Source organism: Lissotriton vulgaris, chromosome 1_2 (genome assembly GCF_964263255.1).
Source record: "Lissotriton vulgaris chromosome 1_2, aLisVul1.2, whole genome shotgun sequence".
Classification (NCBI taxonomy): domain Eukaryota; kingdom Metazoa; phylum Chordata; class Amphibia; order Caudata; family Salamandridae; genus Lissotriton; species Lissotriton vulgaris.
In genome coordinates, this window is record NC_141686.1 from 264,905,507 (window position 1) to 264,932,206 (window position 26,700).

At 48.0% G+C, this 26,700-nt stretch overlaps 1 protein-coding gene across 1 annotated transcript in view; it reads right to left on the reverse strand.

The window, feature by feature from the left end:
- The window catches only part of IPO13 (importin 13), a 627,153-nt gene that overhangs the window by 34,736 nt on the left and 565,717 nt on the right, over nt 1-26,700 (reverse strand). Inside the window, exons 17-18 of the mRNA XM_086953190.1 lie at nt 17,700-17,758; nt 9,579-9,668 (exon numbers count right to left, since the gene is read on the reverse strand). Of these exons, the coding sequence (XP_086809316.1) occupies nt 9,579-9,668; nt 17,700-17,758 (149 nt within the window). The remainder of the gene's footprint in view (nt 1-9,578; nt 9,669-17,699; nt 17,759-26,700) is intronic.

The window sequence follows — 26,700 nt, forward strand, 5'->3', positions numbered from 1 at the left end:
CTTTGGCTAGAAAGAAGGACGAGTCCTTAAACCCACTTTGTCTGGTTGAACAGAGAGAAAAGGAGGTTTAGAAGAAAGAGCCTGGAGATCACTCAATCTTGGGCACGGGAGGAAACGTGCGTGTAATGCCTTTCAGGAAACCATTAACAACCGGGTACTTAAAAAAAGTACGTAGATCTGGAAGTCGTAGAAAGGCGGAAATGGCCGAGAGATAACCTTTGATAGTGCCCAGTTCAGAGCCCTGCTGGGCCAAGGAGAGGAGACACAGAAGGACCTCAGAATGAGGGGCAGAAAAGGGATCCACAGCCTTTGCTGTGCACCATGCCACAAATTTGTTCCACCTGCAGATGTATACCGTCTTATTGGAGAGACGCCTGGCTGCTAGAATAATGTCACAGACAACCAAAGGGAGGTAGAAAGCTGTCAACTGTCGCCGCTGGGCCTGGTCGCGCCGAATCTTCTTCAGCACTCTGGGCAGAAGTGGTATAGGTGGAAAAGCGTACAACAGACCGCAGCGCCACTTGTGACGAAAAGCGTCATGGAGCGAGTGCTGCCTTGAAAATTCCAACGCACAGAACTGATGACATTGCGGGTTCTCGTTGGTGGCAAATAGATATAGTAGTAACAACAAGAGAGAGAGGGAAGAAGGGACACCCACAGTCCCCCAGGCAATTGTAGGTAAACAACAAGAGAGTGTCAAAAAATAACACACAAAATTAGCACAGGTTCAGAGATGAAGATCTACCTATAAGGTTCGCATTGGAAGTCTTGCAGGGAATTATTAGAAGCCCTCACTCACCACCCTGTGTGGTGACATGCTTCATCATCGGGCCCACCAGGAGAAGCCGAATGCTTCCCTGGTGTGCTACAACGCCAGGTTACTGCGGAGCAGGTTTTTGTGACAGTGATGTGAAAAGGATATGTGAAGTTAAAATTGTCAAAAGCTGTACCAGAAAAAATTGTTATTCAACAGTCAGCCTGACAAGGTTAAAATATGTGTGGGGAAATGTGCCAGTTAATGTATTGGTTATTTCCACTCAAGGTGGGGTCGACATGTTTCAGCCCTTATGTGTATAGTTACTGGGCTTTCTTCAGGACCATGTATTTTGTGTACCTCGGCGGTGTGGGCGCGCTAAGGTCCCCCCTACCAGCGGACGTGAAAGTTAAAATTCAATGTGTAAAAATGGTGCGAAAAAGTGAACAAACCATCAAGTAATGGGGATTACCTCTGTTTTAGAGTAACCTGTATAGTCTGGAATATGCAAAGACATACAAACACGAAAGACAAACAAATAGTTAGAAGAATCTCAACTTTGTAGTTGTCTGGAAGAATTACTCTCTGGACGTGCTATAGCTAGTCAAGAAGACGTGACCGTTTGTGCCATACATGCTATTTTTAAGATCATGAAATGATACTTTTAGCATGCGAAATGACAAGAAAAATAGTCCGATAAACTATCAGACTGTGGTAGTAACTATAGTGAATTTACGATCAATTGGCCAGACGGTAGAGGCCCGTGGGAGTGTGTATACCTTAAAGGTATTGGTTACCAGGTAGCCACTGTTTACAAAGTAACAAGATATTCTCACTTGTACAGTGTGGGATCCACACCCCATAGGTCTCAGGAGGTGGGTGGGGCGACAATGGCACACCCTACACGAGGATAGAGATACGGTGAAATAATGAGTAGAAAGGTAAAGAGAACCAGTTACTTAGCTCAATTGTAGAGGATAGAGGTTGTTCTTACGCCCGCAATGCCCTGCACCCGCTTGGTACCTAGCGTCTCCTGCTACCGGACCTCGTGGATGGTCTCGCAGAAGCAGAGAAACGTTAAAGAAGGATACCAGCTGGTGCATGGGCGCGGTCGGGGCGCCAGCAACCTATCCCGTGCTGAAGCCAGGTTGAGGCTTGGATTGTGAGCCAATCACGTTAGCGTGGGCCAGAAAGAGGTCTGGAACGCAAGCGCGCTGTAGAGATGATGAGTATCGGCAGAGCGTAGACTCTTTGCCAAATCAGTTTGTTATGGCAAAATGGACATGGAGACATGAATGGTAAACAATTCTCTCGAAGTAATGTACTTCGTGAAAAATTATGAGATTATAAAATTAAAAATAATTGTAGAAAAATTATTTGGTAGAAAAATTGTTCATTTTAGAGTAGGGAGCCGCGTGACTTTACAAAAGACAATACAGAACAATAAGGATTTAAAATGGAGCAGGACTATGTTAGTTTCAGGTATGGTGTCTTGGCCAATGCAGGTATCCTGAAGGGAGGGAGATAGATCACCAGCTGGTTGTCAAGTGCTCACGGGTTACAGATATTGGACACTAACGTCTTAATACAGAGGACCATGGAATCTGGTCATTAAGACCTGTTAGGTGGGTTCCTAATCTATAAACCCAACGTTGTTCCTTTTCAAAGAGAACGCTAGCAGTGTTCTTGGTGGTAGTGACTTTTTCAATGATGGTCCAATGTAGATCGTTGGGTGTGTGATTTTCCTGTAGGAAATGCTCACTCATTTTGGTAGCTGTTTTGCGACATCTAATGTTGCTACGATGTTCGCAAATACGTGTTCGGGTGCGACTTCGGCACGTTGATGGAGAACCCCAGCAAATGCAGGAGGTCGGCCATAGTCTGGAGGCGGGAGACGACTGCCTGGGGCGAGCCCACCTTCAACAACCAGTCGTCGAGAAAGGGGAAGACTGGAACCCCTGATCTGCGCAGATAAGCTGCGACCACCACCATCACTTTTGTGAACACCGGAGGAGCACTAGCAAGGCCGAAGGGGAGCAGAGCAAAACTAAAAGTGCTCTTGGCCTACCGTGAACCGTAGGAAACGCCGGTGGGTCGGCAGGACGGGGATATGAAAATATGCGTCCTAGAAGTCCAACACTACCATCCTGTCTCCAGTGTCCAGGGCAGCCAAGACCTGAGCCAGAGTCAACATCTTGAACAACTCCTTCCCGTTGAAACGGTTGACACTCCTGAGATCTACGATGGGACGCAAACCCATTTTCTTCTTCTTGGGATCAGAAAGTAGTGGGAATAACAACCACGTCCTACTTCTGGTCCAGGAACGCACTCTATGGCCTGTTGGCCAAGAGACCAAAAGGAGATGGCAGGGGATGCACAGCAAAGTTTAAAGACTATATTAATTTGAAAGTAGGTTTAGTAAATGGTTAGGGTGCTCCATACAGGTGGCGTTTCCGTCCTTGTAACGTCTGTGAGTAAATTCAATTAAGTGTCACCGTAAATACGTTGGTGACATCCCTGTGACTGTGGGCACACCTTTGGTTCTTGTATAAAGCAAGATTCCTCTGAAGGTTGACTTCACAAGTTTTTATTCAGGTATCATTTAATTCATGATAACATTCTGTCTTTCAATACTTCTTTTTTTCAACACTTTACATCTTCTAATTACTCCAATGCATTTCGGGCTGACCGCCCTTCATCTGGGAGTTCTACAAACAATAGAGGATACAGCACTGAGTGTTTACTCAAACTGTAAGATAACGAAAACAAATAGTCTAACGTGCGTAACATGCGGGTTCGTGCTAGGTGAGGAGTGTTTTCGGAGTGACTAACACAAACATGTGATAGTAAGGTGGATGTGACCATGACTGAGTGTTCATAAAGTGATAGGACATGTTCAAAAAATAATCAACAGTGTTCAGCATTTTTTATAAAAACGTTAGTGACATACACCAAAGTAAAAACTGAACGCTCGGAGCACTGACGTGTCGTCCGACGTTTGAAGCATATATTCTGTGGGGATACGAAGAATGTCCGTGGCAATATACCGCATTGCAAAGAAACTATTTAAATTTTTAAATTATCGTGGCAATAGGATTGCCGACTTACAGAATAGATGATGTGATGTCTTCGAAAAAGTAAATGCGGCTTTCAGCATTCGCAGTGTGACCCGGAAGGGGAAGGAGTAAATAGGGAAGTGCAACAGTGGATAAAGAAAGAGGACTGTGAAGGAGTGGGTGTAAACGAAGGACTATATGATATAGTGCTAAGGCTATCAATATGGGTAAATCATAACGGTCTGTACTTAGGATCGGAGGTTGAGCACAATAGATGAAAATTAAACACAAATGGAAAATTAAAAGTAACAAAATCACAACAGAATGTAAAAATCAAAAATGTAAACAGAACGTAATTGTAATTAAGTCGCACTAGATAGGAATCATGTATGCGATAAATACACCCATGTAAAGGTGCTTCATAAATAACAAGAAAATTCCAGGCGATCATTAAGTCCCAATGGTTTTGTAGATTGCATCCTGAAAATCCATGCAATTTCTCTCCTTAACAATTGTTTGTTGTTTTCAATGCCCTCGCCTTAATTGACAACCTCAAGAATCAGAAACTATAGTTGTGAAATATTGTGTCTTGCTTCATTGAAATATATCGCTACATTGGATTTGGTATTTTGCGTCCTTATGTTGGATTTGTGCTCGTTAATTCGAGTTTTGATTTTTCTTTCAGTCTTTCCAATGTAAATCATACCACATGGACATTTGATTAAATATATGACATTTTGGGTATCACAAGTAGTATTCACGTGCAGTTTTATCTCATTCCCCTTCCCGCAATTCATGCAGGGTCTGGTGCCTTTACAATTGGTTTGGGTGAACGGCTTTCTAGTTAGGATCTCTTTGAAGTTAGCACTGAGAGTGTAAGCAAAGATAGGCAGATTTTCAAAAGTTGTTCCAAAATCCAGTTCGGCAGTCAAAATAGGCCAGTGGCGTTTGATGATTTTCTTGTAGGCTGTGCTTAGGGTTGAAAATTTAGAGACTAGCACCATCCTAGTATCTTTATTCTTCATGGTTCTAGATAAGAGTTTCTCTCTAGGTGTTTCTGGAGCTTTATTTTTAGCCTTTTCAATGAGGATTTCAGGATAACCTATGTTATGAAATCTTTTGCCCATTTCATTCAATCGAAGTTCCATAGATATGGGATTAGAAGCGATTCTCTTCACTGGTAACATTTGTGATGTGGGTAAATGTTCTTTAAGAGATCCTTGGTGAAAACTTGCGTAATGCAGTGTGTTATTCCTGTCTGTATTTTTTCTGTACAGATCCGTTTCAAATCCAGACTCCGTGATGGTGACTTTAACATCCAAAAATGTTATCGATTTGTCGTTTTGTTTCCCATGTAAATTTTATGCGTTCATTGGCATTATTTAGGTTGTTCAGTGACTGTGTCAAAGATTCTTCTGAGTTTTTCCATATTATGAATACGTCATCAATGTATCTGGCGTACATTTTGATGTTTTCAGTCCAGATTGGGTTGTTGTAGATATTTTCTTCCTCAAAGTATTTCATATAGATATTGGCATAGGTCGGTGCGGCACAATTGCCCATCGAAGTTCCGGACAGCTGGAGATACCAATCATTATGTTGAAAATAGCTCTGATAAAGAGTGAATTCCATCAGGAATTGTTGCATTCTGGTCTCAATATTGCTTTTGAGGATTGCTTTCTCTATAGCCTCTATTCCTCCATCATGGGGGATTGAAGTATAGAGTGAGCATACATCGGCTGTACATAATATTGGTTGGTCATCTTTGGAAATTTTAATTTGGGCCAGTTTGTTCAAAAAGTCTGTAGTGTCTTGAACATAGCTTCTCATTTGTCTTACTATAGGTTGCAGGTGTCGGTCTATGAACTTGCCGACCGGTTCGTGTAAAGAACCCTTAGTCGAAACAATTGGTCTAAAAGGAGGGTCAGTCAAACTTTTGTGAATCTTGGGGGTCATGTGTATGACAGGACTTTTAGGAAAAGATTTCAGCAGATACTTTTTGGTTCTTTCATCAATTGTTCCCAATTCATATGCTTTGTTTACAATCTGATAGAGTATTTCTTTGAATTGTGTGGTAGGGTTACTAGGAAGCTTCATGTAGATAAGTTTGTTTTGGACATGCTCCTCCATTTTTTGGTTGTACAAAGTAGTGTTCATAACTACCAGCGCTCCTCCTTTGTCTGCCTTTATGCATTTTATTTGATCATTATTGGCTATGCTCTTTAAGGTGTCCAGATCTTTTTGTGTCAAGTTCTTATATGAGGATTTGTTGTAATTGAGTTTGGAGATGCCCTGTTTGACCAAGGTCTCAAACAAATCTATGCTTTTGTGACTTATGGGAGCTTCAAATGAGCTATCTGGTCTCAATCCCATGAGTTGATCAGGTTTCCTAGTGCTCGGAGGGTTGACATGCTCAAAAAAAGGTCTCAGTCGTAACTTTCGTGTGAATTTGTATGGGCTTATATGTAACTCTAATGGATTAGTTTTGGTCGTTGGTATGAACGAAGTCCCTTTAGACAACAGTTTCATTTCATGAGTATTCAAGTTGGTATTGGATATGTTAATGACTAGGTGGTCTTCTTCTTGTCCTTTTTTGTACTTCGAGTGCTTGGATGTAATGTCTCTTTTTCTTTTTCTTTTTCCAAGACCCCTCCTGGGTCGTCTCGGATCTCTTGTCCCGAGTCTAAAAAAGGTACCGCAGTAGATGGTCCTGCAGATTGGTCAATTAGATTTTTAGTAATGTAGCGGTATCATCAAATCAGGGTTTTTCTTGTGTGCTTGTTTTTCTTGGCAGACGATTGGATTTGTCACTCCCCGAGGAAGAGGGTTCTGTCTGTGGGTTAAACGGTTTGTTACGCCTTCGTTGGGCATACACGTCTGCCCACGTGTATACTTCCCCTAGTTTGTAATCTTGAGTGTCTCTCCTAAACTTTCTGATTTTTCGATCATTAATTTCTCTAGAATGTTTGTCCAACTGTACTTTTATGTCTTCCAAAATTTTCGACAACTCTTCCGTAGATGCCATATTGGATAATTCTGATTCCACCTCTTTGATTTCTTTATTAAGTTCCAAAAGGTCAGTGACTTCCTTCTGGAGAAGCGCAAAATGGTCCCCCGACATGCGGTGGCACGGATCTGGCATGGCTGGAGGGGCAGTCTCGAAGGGGAGGGAGTAGCCCCTTCGCACGATTTGCAGCACCCACCTGTCCGAGGTAACGAAACGCCAGTGGGGAAAGTGATGGCGAATCCTGCCGCCCACTGGTGTGGGGTGCACCCCAAAGCTCGGACTAGGAAGGCTTTGAGGCGGATGCTGTGGGAGCAGAGGTGGACTGACCTGCACGCTGGCCCACACGCGGGCGGGAACCACGTCCGTGCTGAGGTTGGTTCTGCGCAGAGTTCTGACTGAACGAACTTGTCGGGTGTCCCTTTTGTGCCCACGAAAGGAACGAAAGGCAGACGTGGCCAGGCGCGTGGTGGAGAGACCTAAGGACTTGGCCGTAGCTCAGGAGTCCTTAAAACCCTCCGGCACACTATCTGCTTTATCGACAAACAGGAGAGTACCATCAAAAGCCATGGCCGTAGGATAACTTCGAACATTCCCTGAAAAACCAGTGGACCGTAACCAGGCGTGGAGACGGAGAGCTACTGTCGTGGGAATTGCCCTACCCAGTGAGTCCGCGGTGTCCAGTCCACACCCGATGGCGAACTTTGCTGCATCCTTCCCCTCAGTAACAGCTTGGGAAAGCACTAAACGGACTTCCTCTGGACACTGAGGCAGCACCTGCACAACCATGTCCCACACAGCATGGGAATAGCGGCCCAAGAGGCATGCAATGTTCACCGACCGCAACCCTAAGCTGGCAGATGAAAACAGTTTCTTGCCGAACTGTTCCAGCTTCTTGGATACCTTATCCGGCTGAGCGGTAAGGAATGGGCTTTGGGAAGTGGAGGCCTGGATGACCAGGCTCTCTGGGGTTGGGTGGGTAAACTGAAAGGCAGGGTCACCCGGAGCTGGGCGATGGCGCCGGGCCACATTCTTATCCACAGGAACCCCTGTGGCCGGTCTAAACCAAGTGCCCATCAAGACATCAGTTAATGCCTCATTTAAGAGTAGCAGGGGCTCCATAGAGCTTGCCGCCGGCTGAAGTACCTCAGTAAGGAGATTTGTCTTGAGGGTCATCGTAGGCAGGTCAAGGGCTTCCGCTGCTCTACGGAGCACCACAGTGTATGTGGTGCCCTCCTCCAGAGCCACAGCTGGAGGAGAAAGAAAACCAGGGTCAGAGGAGAGGTCAAGGCCATCAGCATCCTCCAGCTCTTCCGTCCATTCCTGTTCCGATCCGCACTGCCGTGCGAGGGTGTCCTCACCCCTCCCAGTCGCCCATGGAACAGGCTGCAGTGGTGGGGGAGGGATAGGGCAATATAAATGGTCGAACAGCGCCGGAAACGGAGCTGGATGGCGCTAGTCCGTTTCACAATTAGGGTCTCAACCAGGAGCAAAATTGTTCAGGACCCAGGCCAAGGGCAGTGGGGGAACAAACGGAACCCACTGTGGCACCAGAGCTGCCAGCAGAGGACCCGGCGGCGCCGGCAGTGGAGCCAGCAGCAAGGGAGCGCCCCCATCTGGGACTGCGGGGCCCAAAGGCGCGCCGGCGGGAGTCCGAGGCCTGAAGAGGCGGTCCATGGCTGCAAGAAAATCTTGCACCTGGGCATCGGTCTCCAACGGAACTGGATACAGTGGGTAGGCCTTGGGACTCGCAAGCGCCAAAGGACCCGCAGAGTAGTACCCCCGGCGCCCTCATCCGGAGACTGACGAGGGGACGTCAGAGAGCGGAGACGCTTCTTCGACTTCTTCTTATGACGTCTTTTACCCAAATCCAATGGTGCAGACTTCGACCTCGAGGAGCGATGACTATGGCTCTGCGAGCGGTCCCTCATTCGACCCCTGGACCCTGAACGGCGTGGAGACGACTGCCGAGCCTCCAGCAGCTTACGGGACGGCTCCCGCAAGGCCTTCGGAGCCATGGCAGTTGGAACATGACAGGAAGTCATGGTCACGCCCCAGACAGTAGAGACAGACGTAATGGGGGACGGCCACTGGCATAGTAAGGCGACAGGCCCCGCAGAATTAAACCCAGGCATTTGTACGCAGGACCCGGAGTCAAGGACTCAAAAATGGAAGTCAAAAAGTCTCAAATGTTCAGTCAAAAAGTGACTAGGGTACATGCTCTAACCGGATCTGCGCTTGCTTGCATGGAAAAAGAAAGAACTGATGTCAGCGCGCATGGGTGGCGCCTAAGTAGTCTCCGTGATGTCATTTTGGCACACACGACGCCAGCGATGGACGTTCAGCCGCACAATGGCACCTTACGACGCGCAGGAGTACTGCTGATGATAACTTTCCGGATCCAGTCTGACGCCTGGGGATATTCTAAGGTAAGGAATCTATCACTAACGTGTCTCTTTCAGATATTATTTTATTTTAAATATTACAGTAGATTATTTTTTAAATATATTTATTTCAAATGTATAACAAAAATAATGCTACAACACTTAACGTAACTTTAAAGAAAGCATTGTAATTAATTTAAATATATTAAATTAAATATAAATTATTTAGCTGAAGTTTAAATTATTTAATACAATCCCACCTAATCTAAAAAATATTTTTTACTAACCATTAATGTAAAATTAACAATCTGAATGGAAGACAGCTAACAACGGATATTCACCATTAACACATACTCATGCTTGGTCCCATCCTCACTTACCTCCAACACAGCCTGAAGCAGCATTTTGCCATTCTCATTCACCACCTGTCCAACTGGCGCAACCTCCCCACATCTAGGAAGCATTTCCGTCTGTAAGAGGAAAACGATATGGTGTTACAAGCATTTCTCATGTCGTCCCACTCGATGTCCCCCGATGATGTGCCAGAGATACTTCATTCCTCTAGAGTGGCCTTTTGTTGAAAATTGCCCTGAAAGAAACTTTGCTTCCCTAGGAACTGTGATGTGAGAAGTAGGGCCTGCACCATGATTGAGGGCTGGTGGCCACAAACGTGCAAGACTTCCTTCTCTGAGATGGGTAAATTCACCAGGTTCAGCAGGGTGCACAGCATTTATACCCTCTTTAACACAAACACTCACCACTCTGATGAACACCTCTGCATGGCAGGTGTGGGATGTGGTAACCTACCAAGATGGCTAGATGGCAAGTACTAAGTTCTGCCACATCTTTGTTTAGATACATGCATCACAGCCTTCTTTACTTCATAAATATACTTTTCAAATGAGTTGGATGTGCATCCTTCAATGACCTCACTACACCCTTGGACATACATCCTTCAACGAACTTACAAGGATAACTACAGCTTTGGATGTAAATCCTTCAATGATCTCACAAGGTAACTAGACCCTTGGATGTACATCCTTCAAAAAACTTACGATAACTACAGCTTTGTTGTACATCCTTCAATGACCTCACAGGGTAACTTCAGCTTTGGATGCACATCCTTCAATGACCTCACAGGGTAACTTCAGCTTTGGATGCACATCCTTCAATGACCTCACAGGGTAACTTCAGCTTTGGATGCACGCTTACACCTTTGGTCACGCCAGTTAGATCTTCCCTTAGCTACACATAGGAACAGTCCAGCAACTCCTCTTTGTTGTATTCTCAGATACGGGCACACGCTGTGACTGGACCTTCCACCAATCTGAGTGGTAAATAGTGTCCGTTGATCAAGTGATCACCTCTCCTCCCTCTTTTTGACAAAAACTTGAGCACGGTTCACACCGTGGGAGTTTCCCCTAGGTGGGTTAGATTGTTCATATCCCCCAATAGTAGTTGACCTCATACCAAGTAGGTGGGTCATACCTGGTCCAGAGCCCACTTGGGCATTGGAACCTCTTCTTTCTTTTACTTCCCCCTTTCCCTACCTTCTGTGAAGGACTCCACTCCACCGAGACCAGCCACCCTTGACCATTCCACCATGGAGGGTCAAGGTCTGAGTTTTGGCGAGGAGGATGCAGCAGCTATTATGAGGACACCTTCTTTGTTTGGTATCGATGTTGAACCAGCCACGGGGAGCAATACAACAGAGTGGCAATCCCTATCAGATTTAAAACGGGAATGGATAAGGATAACAATCCATGGGACGATGATGGCTCAATATTTCAAGGCCAAAATAGCACCGAATGGGTTGATCGTGAAAAATTTCCCAAGGATTTTCTGGGAGGACGGACAATTTAAAGTCGAATGGTCACAGGTGTCGTGGAAGTGTACACACAACCTCCTCATTCTAATAGTAAATACAGCCAAACGACTAGCAGATGCACTTCTAGTTAAAATACAAGCAGCTGAGGCTGCCCTGAAAACAGCGGTACAAAATCCAGGCTTTAAAACAAAACTAGCTGAAATTAACAAGGAAATGGCGGAACATAAAGAATATCTGATGAACCAGAAGGTTGCTAAACTGCAAAAGGACATTAAGAAATTCTCAAAGGAGAAAGTCTATCCATACCTAAGGGATGACTATGTGCCCCCAGGGACAAACTACAATTCAGATTCCAGTACTAATTCTTCCAGAAGGGGCTCCAATAGTGGCTCTGATAGTAGTGGAGATAATAGTGCAGCGCAGATGCCACCAAGGGCTAGAAGAGGAAGGGGACGTGGACAACAAAACTACCCTAACTATCCAAACCAAGGACCACTTACAGGCCCCCCCCCCTTCTGGCAATATCCACAATTCCCCCACTTTCAACCCCAGTTTGCCCCCCAATATCCTCCATTTTACCCCCCTCAAAACCCTACACACCCTCCTTTTTTAGGCAGAGGTTGGGGCAGAGGGCGAGGGCGAAAAAGAGGGAACGCACCGGAAAAGAGGGTACAGTGGGAGGAAGTCCGCCCACAAGGGATGGACACGAGGAGCACGAGCCGGTCAGGACCACAATGAGCCTGGTGGTCAATCTCTCTGACCGTCTCCTCACACAGAAAGAGGAGGATGTCCTACAAAAAGGTTTAGGTTTTGTACCGACTCCTAAAACTGACCAATTCCTAGAAACTAGGGAACTCAAATCATTTTTTAGAAAAATTAGGTTGAAAGCCTTTTTTGAAGGTAAGCCCTGTGAACCCTCAGATGACTCTGGACTACATAATCCATCCACGTTTACACCGCACAATGGAATGGTCCCCCATGAGGTACTCACATTTGAACAAGCGGTATTGAAAGATATTTCGAAATTGAACCGACACACACCTCATTGCAACATCTCTAGGGATGAAATGGTGGTTCTGAGATCATTGGCGGATGATCCTCTGATCACGATAAAACAAGCAGACAAAGGTGGCGCCACGGTTCTAATGAATACAAAGGACTATGAGTTAGAATGCAACAGACAACTGGGTAACCGAAAATACTATACCCCCATCACTAACGATCCAACCCAGCGCTTGCAAACTACCATCACGAGCCTGGTTACAAGTGCCGAGTGTGACCAATGGATCACTAGGAAAGAGGCAGACTTCTTGATCAAAAAGGACCCAAGGGTCCCTTACTTTTACATCTTGCCCAAGATCCACAAAGCAACCAGACCGGTACCAGGGAGACCAATTGTTTCAGGGATAGACTCCGTCTTGGAGCCCCTCTCACAATTTTGTGATCACTTCCTGCAACCCCTGGTGAAAAGCATCCCATCTTACATCCAGGACACCACAGATGTATTACGCATTCTGGACACCATCCAGAACGCAGAGGAGATTGATCTATTGATTACCCTAGATGTTGAGGCCCTCTACACGAACATTCCTCAGAGGGCCACTCTAGAGGTAATTGAGGAGAGACTAGGCCTGGAAAGGTGGAACTCTAATACTCCACAGACTTTCATCATGGAATGCGCCACCCTAGCGCTGACAGAAAACTATTTTGAATTTAGAGGCAAATACTACCACCAGACCCAAGGCACCTCTATGGGCAGTACATTTGCTCCTTCGGTAGCTTGTCTGTACATGGCCAAGTTTGAAAGCTCACACATACATCATGAGTCCAATCCTTTCCGTAACAACATCAAAATGTGGAAACGCTTCATTGATGACATCCTGATCCTGTGGAAAGGCCCCACAACCTCACATGAAGCTTTCCTAGAGTGGGTCAATACGCTAAACCCCCATCTAAACTTCACCATGACCTCCTCACCCAAGGAGATTGCCTTTCTGGATCTAACGATAAGACTAGACGAGGGGTCAATAAGCACGACCATGTATCGTAAACCCACCGACCGCAACAGTCTTCTACACTACAAAAGCCACCATCCAAAGGCCTTACGCACCAACTTGCCTTTTGGGCAATTCTTGCGGATAAGACGCAATTGTAGTAATGTATATGATTACAAAAAGGAATCCACGATCCTGTCTAGGAACCTTCTCGACAGGGGTTATCCTAAAAGCGAGGTCCTGAAAGCTAAGAAACGGGCAAGGAATAACAACCGTGAGGCACTACTTGAGCGCCAGGAAAGAGTTCCTGCAGAGAACCAACCCATCACGTGTGTGACCACATTTACCCCCCTATCTAACCAGATCAGGAACACGATCAGACACCACTGGGGAATATTGAACACAGGTGACATGACCCTGGAAGAACCCAGGTTCGCCTTCAAGAGGTCACAGAATTTAAAGGATATCCTAATCAGTACCCGACCTAAGAAAGCCAGAAAGGAAAGCCAACAAACACTGTGGCATCTACCTCCGGTCACGGGCCACTACCCCTGTGGCAAGTGTGGAGTCTGCCGATACACCATGACAGTTAAAACAATACAGCTCTCTGAGACCTTCACATGGGAGATTAGGCACCACACCAACTGTAACACCTCACACTGTATATACCTTCTCACGTGCCCTTGTGGCTTACAATACATCGGGATGACAACCCGTCCCATCAAAACCCGAATTATTGAACATCGCAGCAACTTTCGCTGCAAGAGGACTCACACAAAAATGTGCAAACATTATGTAGACCACGGCCATGACGAAGAATCTGTTAAGTGGGTAGTACTAGAGTCCAGCCCCAACTGCCCGAAAAATGCTCTCTTTCAGAAAGAACAGAGATGGGTCCATCGTTTATCTTCTGATAAACAAGGTCTCAACGAAGACATCCCGTGGCACTCTCTTTGAGCCATCCATTCCCAATTAATATACTGTTGCCACCATTTCTATGTAGCCTTTTAACCACCATGAGGCTATATTCTGAATCAATACCCCCCCCGCTGGGAACACACCCCTAAGTGAACTACACACACACTCTACGTGGTCCCCCTACCATTGTGGTCCCACGGCCACACTAATCGCCACTCATTCAGCCACTCCACAACTATGTGCAACCCCTATGACGATGGCGCCTTGGTCGCTGTTTTCTTGACACACTCGAAACAGGCGATGTAGCCCCTTTTTTACTTAGGACAGCATATGAGCCATTAGCGCCTAACCACTGAAGCCACTACACTGCCTACACATTCCAAGACTATACACAAGTTTATCAACATCACGCTTAGTTTTGATTATACTCATGTTTACAGGCACTGTTGCACCAGTCAAATATGGCCGCCGCCACACTGGTCGACATCACGCTAAATAGATGGCAATCATCCCACCACCAAAACCGCTGTACCTGTTTTAAACATAGGTCAAACCCGAATTCAATGAGACCAAATCATCTTATTACCAGATATTCGAGGCATTGGTCATAGTTTAATGGAGCGCATTTGAACAACCCAGCATCCGTGGAATTGCCGAAGCACTAGTCTAATATGGCCGCTCCGCGATCGACTGAAGTCACGTGACACGCCTAATAGGCGGAGACGCGCGATTCATGCCGATTTGTTGTTGTTGGTTTAAATAACCCTGACCGCCGAGCCCACATATCTACTCGAGCTCGGCGGAGAAGGGTAGGTCATGCAGCCAGGACACAAGAGATTGGAGGTGAGTGCTGTAGCGACGTACCAGGGAGTTAAGGATAGGAGTCCCTTGTTGTTTTAGATATTGCCTACCTGCTGCTAATAATCGGTTGGCGGTATGTTTATCTTCTACCTTAGTTTTGACCCAGGGACTCATCCTTGATGTCTAATCCCGCCGACCCCTGTGGTGGCTGTTAGTTCTTGACTTAGAGGTGAGTAGGTGATATGAGCCTGTCATGCCTGTGGCTACTTTAGAGTTAGTGTGTGTGTAAGTGTTCACTTAGCCACCTTATTTTACAAATGGTGTCTCTCACTCTACTTCCTGACAATGCCTGCACATGGTATGAACCCAGGTGGACACTGGAGCCTGGATAGCTGTTGTATATTTTAATCTTTTAACCTTTTTTACCTCCACAACCCCACAACAATCCACCTCCCCAGCTCAGTGATTGTTGTGTTTGCCCCACTTTATACATCATGCACATACAACCTTTAAGGCATGCAATGACTGTTGCTTTAAGCACATGTGCACCAACAGCAAGCCACACTTTTCACAGTTCCTTTCCATGACGTGACCTGTCTGCATATTGCAAACTGTTTTTAACCCTTGTTGTTTATCTCTTCCCTATGTTTAGGCATAGGACAAACCCCACAGAGGTAATACACACACCACTTCACACATGACACCAGCATGTTGTTGTTCACCTTTTTATAGGTCCTGATGAATCGCGGGTAACTATTACCCTAGCCCCATCTAGGGTCACCTGACCTTACTCGTTGACACCTAGTGAGCTAGCCCCCTGTTTTTAATTGCAGCCAGGGGACCTCCAGAATAAAGTTAATTCCGGTACCCTTAGCTACATTTTAACATCCCTTTTCACTACCACACACCACCCTGCCCACACACCCACACCTCACCATAAGGCTGTTGGATAAAAGATCTCCGCCAAAGAGCCCCTCTTTGAGGTGAGCCCGTCGGGGATTGCACCGCCTCCCCGACGAGGAGCAACCGCCGATGATGAAGCATGACACCCTTCTGGGTGTGTGAGGCAAATCCATCCAACAAAATGGATGCCCTAGGGTGTTACTCTTACACCTTTGGTCACGCCAGTTAGATCTTCCCTTAGCTACACATAGGAACAGTCCAGCAACTCCTCTTTGTTGCATCCTTTAATCATCTCAGAAGGCTAAGTACAACCTTTTATGTATGTCCTTCCAACGATCACACAAGGATGACTGGCAACTCCAGCCTTGGATGTACATCCTTCAACGATCTTACAAGGATAACCACAGCATGAGATGAGCATCTGGCCAGCTCCTCGTGTAATCTTGAGTGAGGCCACAATGAGTGAATAGAATGGAGGAGATGGGAAATGTGGATACGACTGCTCCGTGTACAGCAGAGGTAACCAATAAAGGAGGGTCAGATCCATGCCATATTTTCAGGCTAAGCAATCACGGTGTAAAGGAGTTCCATTAACATTCACCATAAATATTTTTCTCTTACAAGGATATCCTGAAGAACTGTCATGGGGGGGGTCGTTCCTCTACGGTGCATCTATTACCTAGGGTATGGCAGGCACTCGGAAACATCTACTATTGAAGTTAGAGGAGTTGCTCAAATAAGACAGCCAATACTGGTCAAAAGCGCAAAGAATCAGCCAAGAAGGCATCTGAGCTTCTGACGTGTTGGTAAGTAAAGGCTCTGCGGACCTGATGTGCCGCACCACATAAACATGCCAAAGGTGTAGGAGCCTGAGGCTCTGAAGAGATCGAGTAGTAGGTTAGAGAAGTGCATGTTTTAGGGCGGAATTAAGAGCAGCATACAAAAAAAACACAAAGTAGATTTTCATTCTTCAGGGATCTATTAAAATGTTGAGAAAGACGGCCTTGACAACAGGTGTCCCCAATAAATAAATGGCAATTTATTTTAAGATGAGGGGACGCTTGTTACAAATGTTTTTCCTTCCATACTTGTTAATGGGAAGCATTCCTTACTACCCCACGACATTACCATTTTCTATCCCACTGAAGGCTTACAGCATACTACCTCCTCTGCTACTGACGCCTGCACTGGTAGATCTGCGGATGAAATGTGCTTCCCAGACACATAGTACGGTCAATGCTCCCTCAAAGCAGGTGCTATGCCAAAGAGCAGGATCAGAAGAACCAAAACCCCTCTTCGACGCTTTGCTGCACAGACCCAACCCGAAGACTAGTGTTACTCTGCAGGCGGACTATTCTTCAGATTTCTTACTTCTGCATTGTTTTTTTTATCTTACTTCGAATCCTCTTTAAAGTATCCGTGGTAAGGTTTCCATTGGAGATGGTCATTGTTTTGCCAGTGATGAATGTAAGGTTGTATCAGTCTCAGGTAGACTATCTGCATCATCTCTGGTTGCACTTAGGGGATCATTACAATGCGTGATAAAGCTTGGAGTGTGTTGATTAGATCACATTCAGGAGGAGCGGTTTTCCTCCAGAATTTACAGTCCACGCAAAATAAAACAAAATATCACACATCCTCCCATATTGCTTTGTTGCCATGACTATTTTTAGTAGGAGTCATTCCCTTGAAAGAAAGTGGTATTATTCAAAACCAGACTGACTGGGAGTAACGTGCAGTCATCAGGTTACTTCCCACTTCTACCACTGCCACACCTCTCTCTAACTCAGCACATAAACGTCCAGCTCTATGTGTGATGATAAAGCAATGGAAGTAACTAGAGAGATTTTAATATTGGTTTGTAGAAGCCTTGTTCATGACAAATTTTCAGTACTGGAAGGAATACTTTTTAGAATCAAGAAGCAGGGCTTGCTAGTTACACCCCTTTCCCCCATAGCCCATTATCCAAGCTTAGCTTAGAAGAAAAGTCACACCTCAGGTGAGACTTTACAGGACTGTAAAATAACTCAGAGGCAGAAGCAAGACCAGGTACTCACAAAAAAGTTACACGAGGCTTTGACTGTCGGAGACTCTGGGAACTTCAACGAGAGAACACCTAGAGAGAGAGAGAGCGAAAGAGAGAGAAAGAGACAAAGGAGCGTCATGAACACGAGCTTTACAACATCCGTACATGTTCACATTCATCTCACTATCTCCCCAAGAACTACAGCTCCAGAGCATCCTTATATGTTCACACTCATCTCGCTCTCCCTTGGGACTATATGCACAAGTTACTTACCTTCGGTTATTTATTTATTTTATTTATGCGTTTTTATATAGCGCGGACTTTACCCGAAGGCGTCAGAGCGCTTCACAATAGGAACAGAAAATTGCAAATGAACAAAATTACAAAAGCAGAGGATAAGTTACATGAGGTAAAAGTGACAATTGTGAACAAACAAAATACATGAGGTAGCAAACAGTGCAATACAGGAGGAAAGAGTGACAAGTGTGCAGGTTACAAGAGCAAACAAAGTACAATTAGAGGTATAATACTACAATATATGCTAGACACAGAGGCACAAGAACAAACAATACGTAGGCAATGGTGGCACTTGTGCAAGTATCAACAGCAAACAAAATGTGAGAGGTAGCAAAACAGTGTGTTACAAGAGAAAAGTGACGTGTGCAAGTTACAAAAGGGTACCATACACAGGTACAAGGATAATACTGGAATACATGGTAAACACTCAAACTACCAGAACACACTGGGAAGGCACTTCCATAGTCATGGAGAATAGTTTTCAGTGATGGGAGGTCTTCCTTCAGATAATAGAGAGGGAGTGAATTACTTTAGTCGGTAACGATATATCTGTAAGAAATAGTAGTTAGTGTTAGATTCCTTACCTTAGAATATCCCCAGGCGTCAGACTGAATCCGGAAAGTTTTGCGTAGCAGTACCCCTGCGCGTCGGTAGGCGTCGTTAGCGGCTCTGCGTCAGTCGTCGGCGTCTTGGTCGCCGGGATGACGTTGTCGGAGCACTTAGACGCCGCCCTCGCGCACTGAGGTCAGTTCTTGTACATAGCTTTCCGCGCCAGGAACGCAGAGCCATGCCATAGACCGACACTTGTGCCATAAAACTAGGGCCCTCAAAGGGAAATACCTTAACCCTAGATATCGGTCCGCAGAACTGGGAGGATGGGTGGGCGGTAAGGAATCTAACACTAACTACTGTTTCAGACAGATATATCGTTACCGAAGGTAAGTAACTTGTGCATCTGAAAGAAACAGGTTAGTGTTAGATTCCTTACCTTAGAATAGGTACCCCAGCAATACCAACCCCGGGGGTGGGTCTGCGGACCAAGATCACACCAGAAAGTCCTGGAGAACGGAACAGCCGAAAAAGCCATCTCTCTGGACTTGGCTGTCCAGACAGTAGTGTCTAGCAAACGTGTGTAGCGAGGCCCACGTAGCTGCCCGACAGACGTCCTGCAAGGGGACTCCCCAACCCAGGGCAGTAGTAGCCGCCGTGGCCCGAGTGGAATGAGCCCCCAACCCAACAGGGGTCTCCTTTTTAGCCAAGGAGTGACAGACGTTGATGCACAACACGACTCACCGAGAGATGGTCCGTTTGTGCACCGCCCATCCCTTCTTGGCGCCCACATTACCAACAAAGAGCTGGTCATCCACCCGGAACTGGTGTGTGCGATCAAGGTAGAAGGAGAGCGCATGTTTTGGGTCCAGACGGTGGAGCCTCTCCCTCTTTCGAGGGATGTGGAGGCGGAAAGAAGGTGGGCAAGATTATGGACTGCCCGATGTGAAAGGCCGTAACCACCTTGGGCAGGAAAGAAGGACGTGTTCTTAAAACAACCTTGTCCGGATGGACAGAAAGGAAAGGAGGTTCAGAAGATATAGCCTGGAGCTCACTCACTCTCCTGGCAGAGGTGATGGCAACCAGGAATGCAGTCTTGAGAGTCAGAAGACGAAGAGGGCAATTGTGAAGTGGTTCAAAAGGAGCGCACGTCAGATAGGTTAGAACAAGGTTCAAGTCTCACTGAGGCATCACGAAAGGAACAGGAGGAAACATGTGCGTGATGCCCCTCAAGAATCTATTTACAACAGGGGACTTGAAAAGAGAGGGCTGATCAGGAAGCCCCAAGAAGGCAGAAATGGCAGAGAGGTAGCCCTTCAGAGAGCCCAGAACATTGCCCTGCTGGGCAAGAGAAAGAAGGAAGAGGAGAACCTCCGAAAGGGGGGCAGAGAGAGGATCCACAGCCTTTGCTGTGCACCATGCCACAAATTTGTTCGGCCTGATTTTGTGGAGGGACGCCTGGCTGCCAGAATCACATCACAGACTTCAGGAGGCAAGCCAAATGGCCTCAACTGCCGCCGCTCAATCTCCACGCATGGAGGTGGAGGCTGTACAGGTTCCGGTGGAGGACCGTCCCCTGCTGCTGCGACAGAAGGTCCTCCTGAAGAGGCAGACAAATCGGGGGATCGACCGACATGCTGAGTAGCTCGGGACAGCAGTATCTTCGTGCCCAGTCCAGAGCCACAAGGATGACTTGGGCCCGGTGGTCTCGCCTGATCTTCTTCAGCACTCTGGGCAGAAGTGGTATACGTGGAAAGGCGTACAACAGAAGGCAGCTCCACTTGCGACGAAAAGCGTCGCCGAGCAAGTGCCGCCTTGGAAATTTCAACGCGCAGAACTGATGACATTGCGCATTCTCTTCGGTGGCGAATAGATCTAACCAAGGCTCTCCCCACTGCCGAAAGAGACCTTGCAGCCCGTCCGAGTTCAGACGCCATTCGTGATCCATCATGCACAGGCGGCTGAGTTAGTCCGCCATGGCGTTCAGGGAACCTGCAAGGTGTTGAACCACCAGGGTGACACCCTGGTGTTCCAGCCATGTCCAGAGGCGCAGAGTCTCTTGACAAAGGGTCCACGACCCCACCCCGCCCTGTTTGTTGCAGTGCCACATGGCGGTGGTATTGTCCGTGAACACCTGCACTACACTTACCCGGACAGAGGGAAGGAATGCGTTCAGTGCAAGCCGGATCGCCCTCAGCTCCAGAAGGTTGATGTGGAGCCGGGACTCCGCCAGAGACCAGAGGCCTCTGATCTACCTCCCTCCGATGTGGAATCCCCATCCCAGGAGGGACACATCCGTCACCACTACATGCTCCGTTGGGGAAGGGAGAGAGATCTGCTGCAGACCCAATCGTGGTTCATGAGCCACCACTGCAACTGTTTTGCAGTGCCCTTCGAGATCCGGACGCAATCGGACAGGTTGTACTGATGCTGTGCCCACTGAAACTTCAGGTCCCACTGCAGAGCCCGCATCCGCCACAGAGCGTGATGCACCAGAAGGATGCAGGAGGCCTTCAGCCCCAGGAGCCGCAGTGTCAACCTGACTGAGACTCGGGATAAAGGCTGAAAGACCGGAATCAGAGCCTGAATATCCCTAACCCGCTGTTCGGGGAAAAACCCCGAAACTGCGCTGAGTCCAGAACCGCTCCGATGAAGAGGAGCTTCTGAGAGGGGTACAGGTGTGACTTCGGCACTTTGATGGAGAACCCCAGTGAGTGCAGGAGAAACCCAGTGAGTGCAGGAGGTCAGCCGTAGTCTGGAGGTGGGAGATAACTGCTTGGGACGAGCCTGCCTTCAACAACCAGTCGTCGAGATAGGGGAAGACTGAAACCCCTAATCTGAGCAGATGAGCTGCGACCACCGCCATTACTTTCGGGAACACCCGTGGGGAGCTGGTAAGGCCGAAGGGGAGCACAGTAAACTGAAAGTGCTCGTGGACTACCGTGAACCGCAGGTAACGCCGGTGGGCCTGCAGGATGGGGATGTGAAAATATGCCTCCTGCAAGTCCAACGCTATCATCCAGTCTTCTGGATCCAAGGCAGCTAGGACCTGGGCCAAAGTCAGTATCTTGAACTTCTCCTTCCGGAGGAATCCTTTGATGCTCCTTAGATCCAAGATAGGGCGTAGGCCCCCTTTGCCCTTCTTGGGTACCAGAAAGTAGTGGGAATAGCAACCACGTCCTACGTCTGGCCCAGGAACGAGCTCGACGGCCCCCTTGGCCAAGAGGGCCATAACTTCCTCCTGCAGAAGTTGCAATTGATCCCCCGACATGCAGTGGTACTGCGGTGGCATGGCTGGAGGGGTCGGCTCGAAGGGGAGGGAGTAGCCCCTTCGGACGATTTGGAACACCTACCTGTCCAATGTGATGGAGCGCCAGTGGAGGAGTTGATGGCGAACCCTGCCCCCCATTGGCGTCCAATGGGCCTGAAAACTCGGACTAGGAGGATTTTGAGGTAGATGCTGCGGGGGCGGGTATGGACTGGCTTTGCCTTTGTCCCCCGGCACCGCCACGGCAGTTACAGCGTCCGCATTGAGGTGGGTTCTACGGCCTGTGGCTAGCTGGACATGAGGGGGCGCCCCTTGCTCGGCCACGAAAGGAACGAAAGGCAGAAGTCTGCTGCCGTTGGCAGACGCCCAAGGACTTGGCCATAGCCCTAGAGTCCTTAAAATATTCCAGCGCGCTGTCCGCCTTGTCGCCAAAAAGGTGACGGCCATCAAAGGGCATGTCCATAAGGGATGCTTGGAGATCGCCTGAAAAGTTGTCGGACTTCAGCCAGGCATGACATGACTCAACTGGCACTGCAGTGCCAGAGGGTCCTCAGACCCCTCCCAATCCTCCTTGCCCTCCATCTCCTCAAAGTCAGGAAGAAATGATGGAGCTGGATCGTCTGTGAAGGGCTCACCTTTCGACGTCGTAAGGTCGACCGGCGTCAACACGAATCCAGGCCTGGATCCGGAGGAGCCGTGCGCCGTCGAGACTGAAGTCGCCGACGGCACTGGGGCCGAATCACTCGACTGTGCTGGGCCAAAGCCGCTGGCCCGCTTGGGCTCCCAGGCGGGTCCGCACGGCCCGAAGGCACCGCAACGGGAAGAGACGGAGGGAAGCCATGAGGAAGGCGCTGATCTCCTCCGGCGTCGCGTTCAGCCCAGGGACCGGCGGGTGTGGAGCTGGACGCGGCGCTTTCGTGTCCAGCGGAGCCGCGTGAGCAGTGTCGCTCGAACCCCCGGCTGCGTCGCGCGAGCGTCGGGGGGACTCAGAAGGGCGATGACGCCTCTTCAACTTCTTGTGCCTCGACTTAACCTAGGACTTGGAGCCTGAGTGGTGTCGACTCGCCGAGCTATGATGACTGTGGTCCCGCGACCGGTCCCTCGACCTCCTCCTGGACCGGGACCTCGAGCGGCGCCGGATCTTGAGTCGCTTATGGGCCCGCTCCCTCCTAGCTTTCGACGTCAAGGCCCGGCAGTCAGGGCACGACTTGTCATCATGGTCGGGCCGAGGCAATAAAGGCACCGACGGTGGGGGTCGGTAACCAACATCAGTCGGTTACAGTCGTTACAGGGCTTTAACCCGGGCATCCCTACCGGCACCGGAGTCGATAACTACTTGAGATGATCCAAAATAGATCAAAAAAAGTTAGTCAAAAAGTGACTAAGGAGTACTGCTCTTTCTGGATCTGCGCTTGCTGACGCCGAAAAAAGAAGAACTGATGTCAGCGCGCGAGGGGGGGCGTCTAAGTGCTTCGACGACGTCATCCCGGCAACCACGACGCTGACAACGGACGCGGAACCACAGACGACGCCTAGCGACGCGCAGGGGTACTGCTACGCAAAACTTTCCGGATCTAGTCTGATGCCTGGGGATATTCTAGGATAAGGAATCTAACACCAACGTGTTTCTTTCAGATCTGCCTCGCATCCTTGCATGTTCACATTCATTTCACTCTCTCCCCTGAAACCACAGCTCTAGAGCATCCTTGCATGTTCAAACTCATCTCGCTCTCCCCTGGGACTGTATCTGCAACGCATCCTTACATGAACTCGAGCTTTACAACATCCTTACATGTTCACATTCATCTCACTCTCTCCCCTTAAACCACAGCTCTAGAGCATCCTTGCATGTTCAAACTCATCGCGCTCTCCCTTGGGACTATATCTGCCACGCATCCTTGCACGTTCACATTCATTTCACTCTCTCCCCTGGGACTACAGCTGCCGCGCATCCCTGCATGTTCACATTAACTTCACTCTCTCCCCTGGGACTACAGCTGCAGAGCATCCTTGCATGTTCACATTTATTTCACTCCCTCCCCTGGGACTACAGCTGCATAGCATCCGTGCATGTTCGCAATCATCTCACCCTCTCCCTGACAATACAGCTGCAGAGCATCCTTGCATGTTCACACTCCTCTCACTCTCTCCCCAGGAACTGCAGCTGCAGAGCATCCTTGCATGTTCACACTCATCTCACTCTCTCCCTGGCACTGCAGCTGCAGAGCATCTTTGCATGTTCATACGAACCCATCTCATTGTACAGATCCTCTAACACTGGGCTGGTATAAAAGCCAGTCTCATCGAGTACAGATCCTCGAACACTGGGCTGGTATACGAGCCAGTCTCATCGAGTACAGATCTTCGAGCATTGTACTGGTATACGAGCCAGTCTCTGGGTACAGATCCTTTAACACTGAAATACGAGCCAGTCTCATCGAGTACAGATCCTCCTACACTGTGCTGGTATACGAGACACTCTCATTGAGTACAGATCCTCCAACACTGGAATGCAAGCCTGTCTCAGAGTACAGATCCTCTACCATTGGGGTGGTATACGAGCCAGTCTCATTGAGAACAGATCCTCAAACACTGGGCTGGTATACCAGCCAGTCTCATTGTACAGATCCACTAACACTGGGCTGTATACGAGCAAGTCTCATTGAGTACAGGGTACTGGGCTGGTATACGAGCAAGTCTCATCGAGTACAGATCCTCCTACACTGGGCTGGAATACAAGCCAGTCTCATCGAGAACAGATTATCTAAGACTAGCCTGGTATACGAGCCAGTCTAATTGTACAGATCCTCTAACACTATTAACAACTGGTTGTTTACAGAATGTGATCAAGTGGCCCCGCTCAGACGCGTTAGAACCAGGCGTGCACATGACGCCAGCGGATGGCTCAACCCTGAGCTTAAGGACAAAAAGCCTATTGTGCGACAGGCACAGCGCGCCTGGAGACGCGCCTACTGCCCGCGTTGAAATTGCAGTACACTTCTGTATCTAATAAATACTAAAAAGCCATCCTCTTGGCCAAGACCAACTATTTCTCCTCAAAAATCCTCTCAGCCGAAAATCAACCCAGGGAAATATTTGCTACTGTCCACGAGTTGGCTTCCTCAGACAGAACCACCCTCAAACCCTCCCCTTCCCAAACCCTCTGTGACTCTCTCAATGAGTATTTCATTGAGAAAATAGTTGTCATTAAATCCAACATTCCACCTCTTTCCCCATCCTTTACTGACCATCAAACCCCTTCTAATCAGCTCCACCTGAATCAGACTCCTACTCTGACCAGAGAATCTTTTTTGGCCCTGCTCACTAGAGTCAAATCAGGATCTCCCTCTGACATTTGCCCGGCTTACATCTTAAGGGAGATATTTATGGCTTGTCCCCTGCCCCCTCACTTTCCTCAACGACTCTCTGACCCAGAGCACGGTCCCTGCCCTCCACAAATCAGCAAACATTATCCCCATCCTTAAGAAGCTTGGCGCTGACCCTACTTCCCTCCTAATTACCACCCAATCTCCCTTCTCCCATGCTTGGGTAAAGTCCTTGAAAGCCATGTCACTAAAGTCCTGAGTGCTTTTATGGAGGATAGCGGCTGCTTAGCCCCCTGCCAGGCGGGCTTTCGCCCATCTCATTCTACGGAAAAGGTAGTTCTGTCCATCATGGACAAGCTCAGAGAGGGGCTGGATGTCAACGCGCCCCAGGCATTGGTCCTCCTCGATTTGTCCGCCCCCTTCGACGCGGTCGATCATTCCATCCTTCTTTCCCGTGTCGAGGCGGCTGTCATCGAGGGACATGCTCGGGCTTGGCTTACCTCCTTTCTGAGCGGCCGCACACAGGCCGTCCACCTGGCCGATTTTTTCGCACCCCTTCGCAAGGTCCAATGTGGCGTTCCTCAAGGCTCTTCCCTTTCCTCTCTCCTTTTTAATATTTACATCTTCCCTCTCATTTTTGTTTACAGCAGATGGAGGTCACGGTCTTCAATTATGCCGATGACCTCCAGCTTATTTTTAACCTTTCTTCCTCTCCCGAGTCTATTCACAATTTTCAATCGGTTATGATTTTCATCAGGGACTTTTCATCAAAACTGAACTACTTCTTACAGGTGGTAGCTCCAGTCCCTGGACCCCATTATTTTGGCCTTCTTCCCTGGGTGCCCCTCCTTCACCTTCTTCCTCAGTTAAGACACTAGGGATCACTCTCAACAATCACCTCACTCTCCACTCTCAGAGCAGCTCAGTGGTGTCATCTTGTTTTTTAGTCCTCCGCACTATTCGCAAGATCTCTCGGTTCTTTTCCTTTTCTGCTCTCAAACTGATTTTACTGGCTATGGTTTTGTCACACCTCGACTACGGCAACATTCTGTACAACGGCGTCCCCGCCTATGACTTGCGACGCCTTCAAATGGTTCAAAACCAGGCGGCCTGTCTTATTTTTGGTCTTCCGAAATTCTACCATGTCACTCCCCTACTTAAATCCTTGCACTGGCTCCCTAACCGGGAACGCGCCCTATTTAAAATGGGTTGCACGGCCTTCCAAGCTCGTGCTGAACTGCTCCAGCCTTCATCAATTCAGCAATCAATATTTATACTCCCAGTAGAGAGTTGCGCTCTTCCACCCAGTCCCTCCTGACCATACCCCGCTTCAGGAAGAAAAATTCTGGGGGCAGGAAGTATTCCGTCCTCGCCCCCACCTTCTGGAACACCCTCCCCTACACTATCAGATCCACACCCTCCTACCTTGACTTCCGCAAAGCCTTGAAGACCCTACTCTTCTTGCAAACCTTCCCGTCGTAGTACAGATCCTCTAACACTGGGCTGGTATACGAGCCAGTCCCATTAAGTACAGGTCCTCTACCATTGGGCTGGTATACCGAGCCAGTCTCATAGAGTACAGATCTTCTACC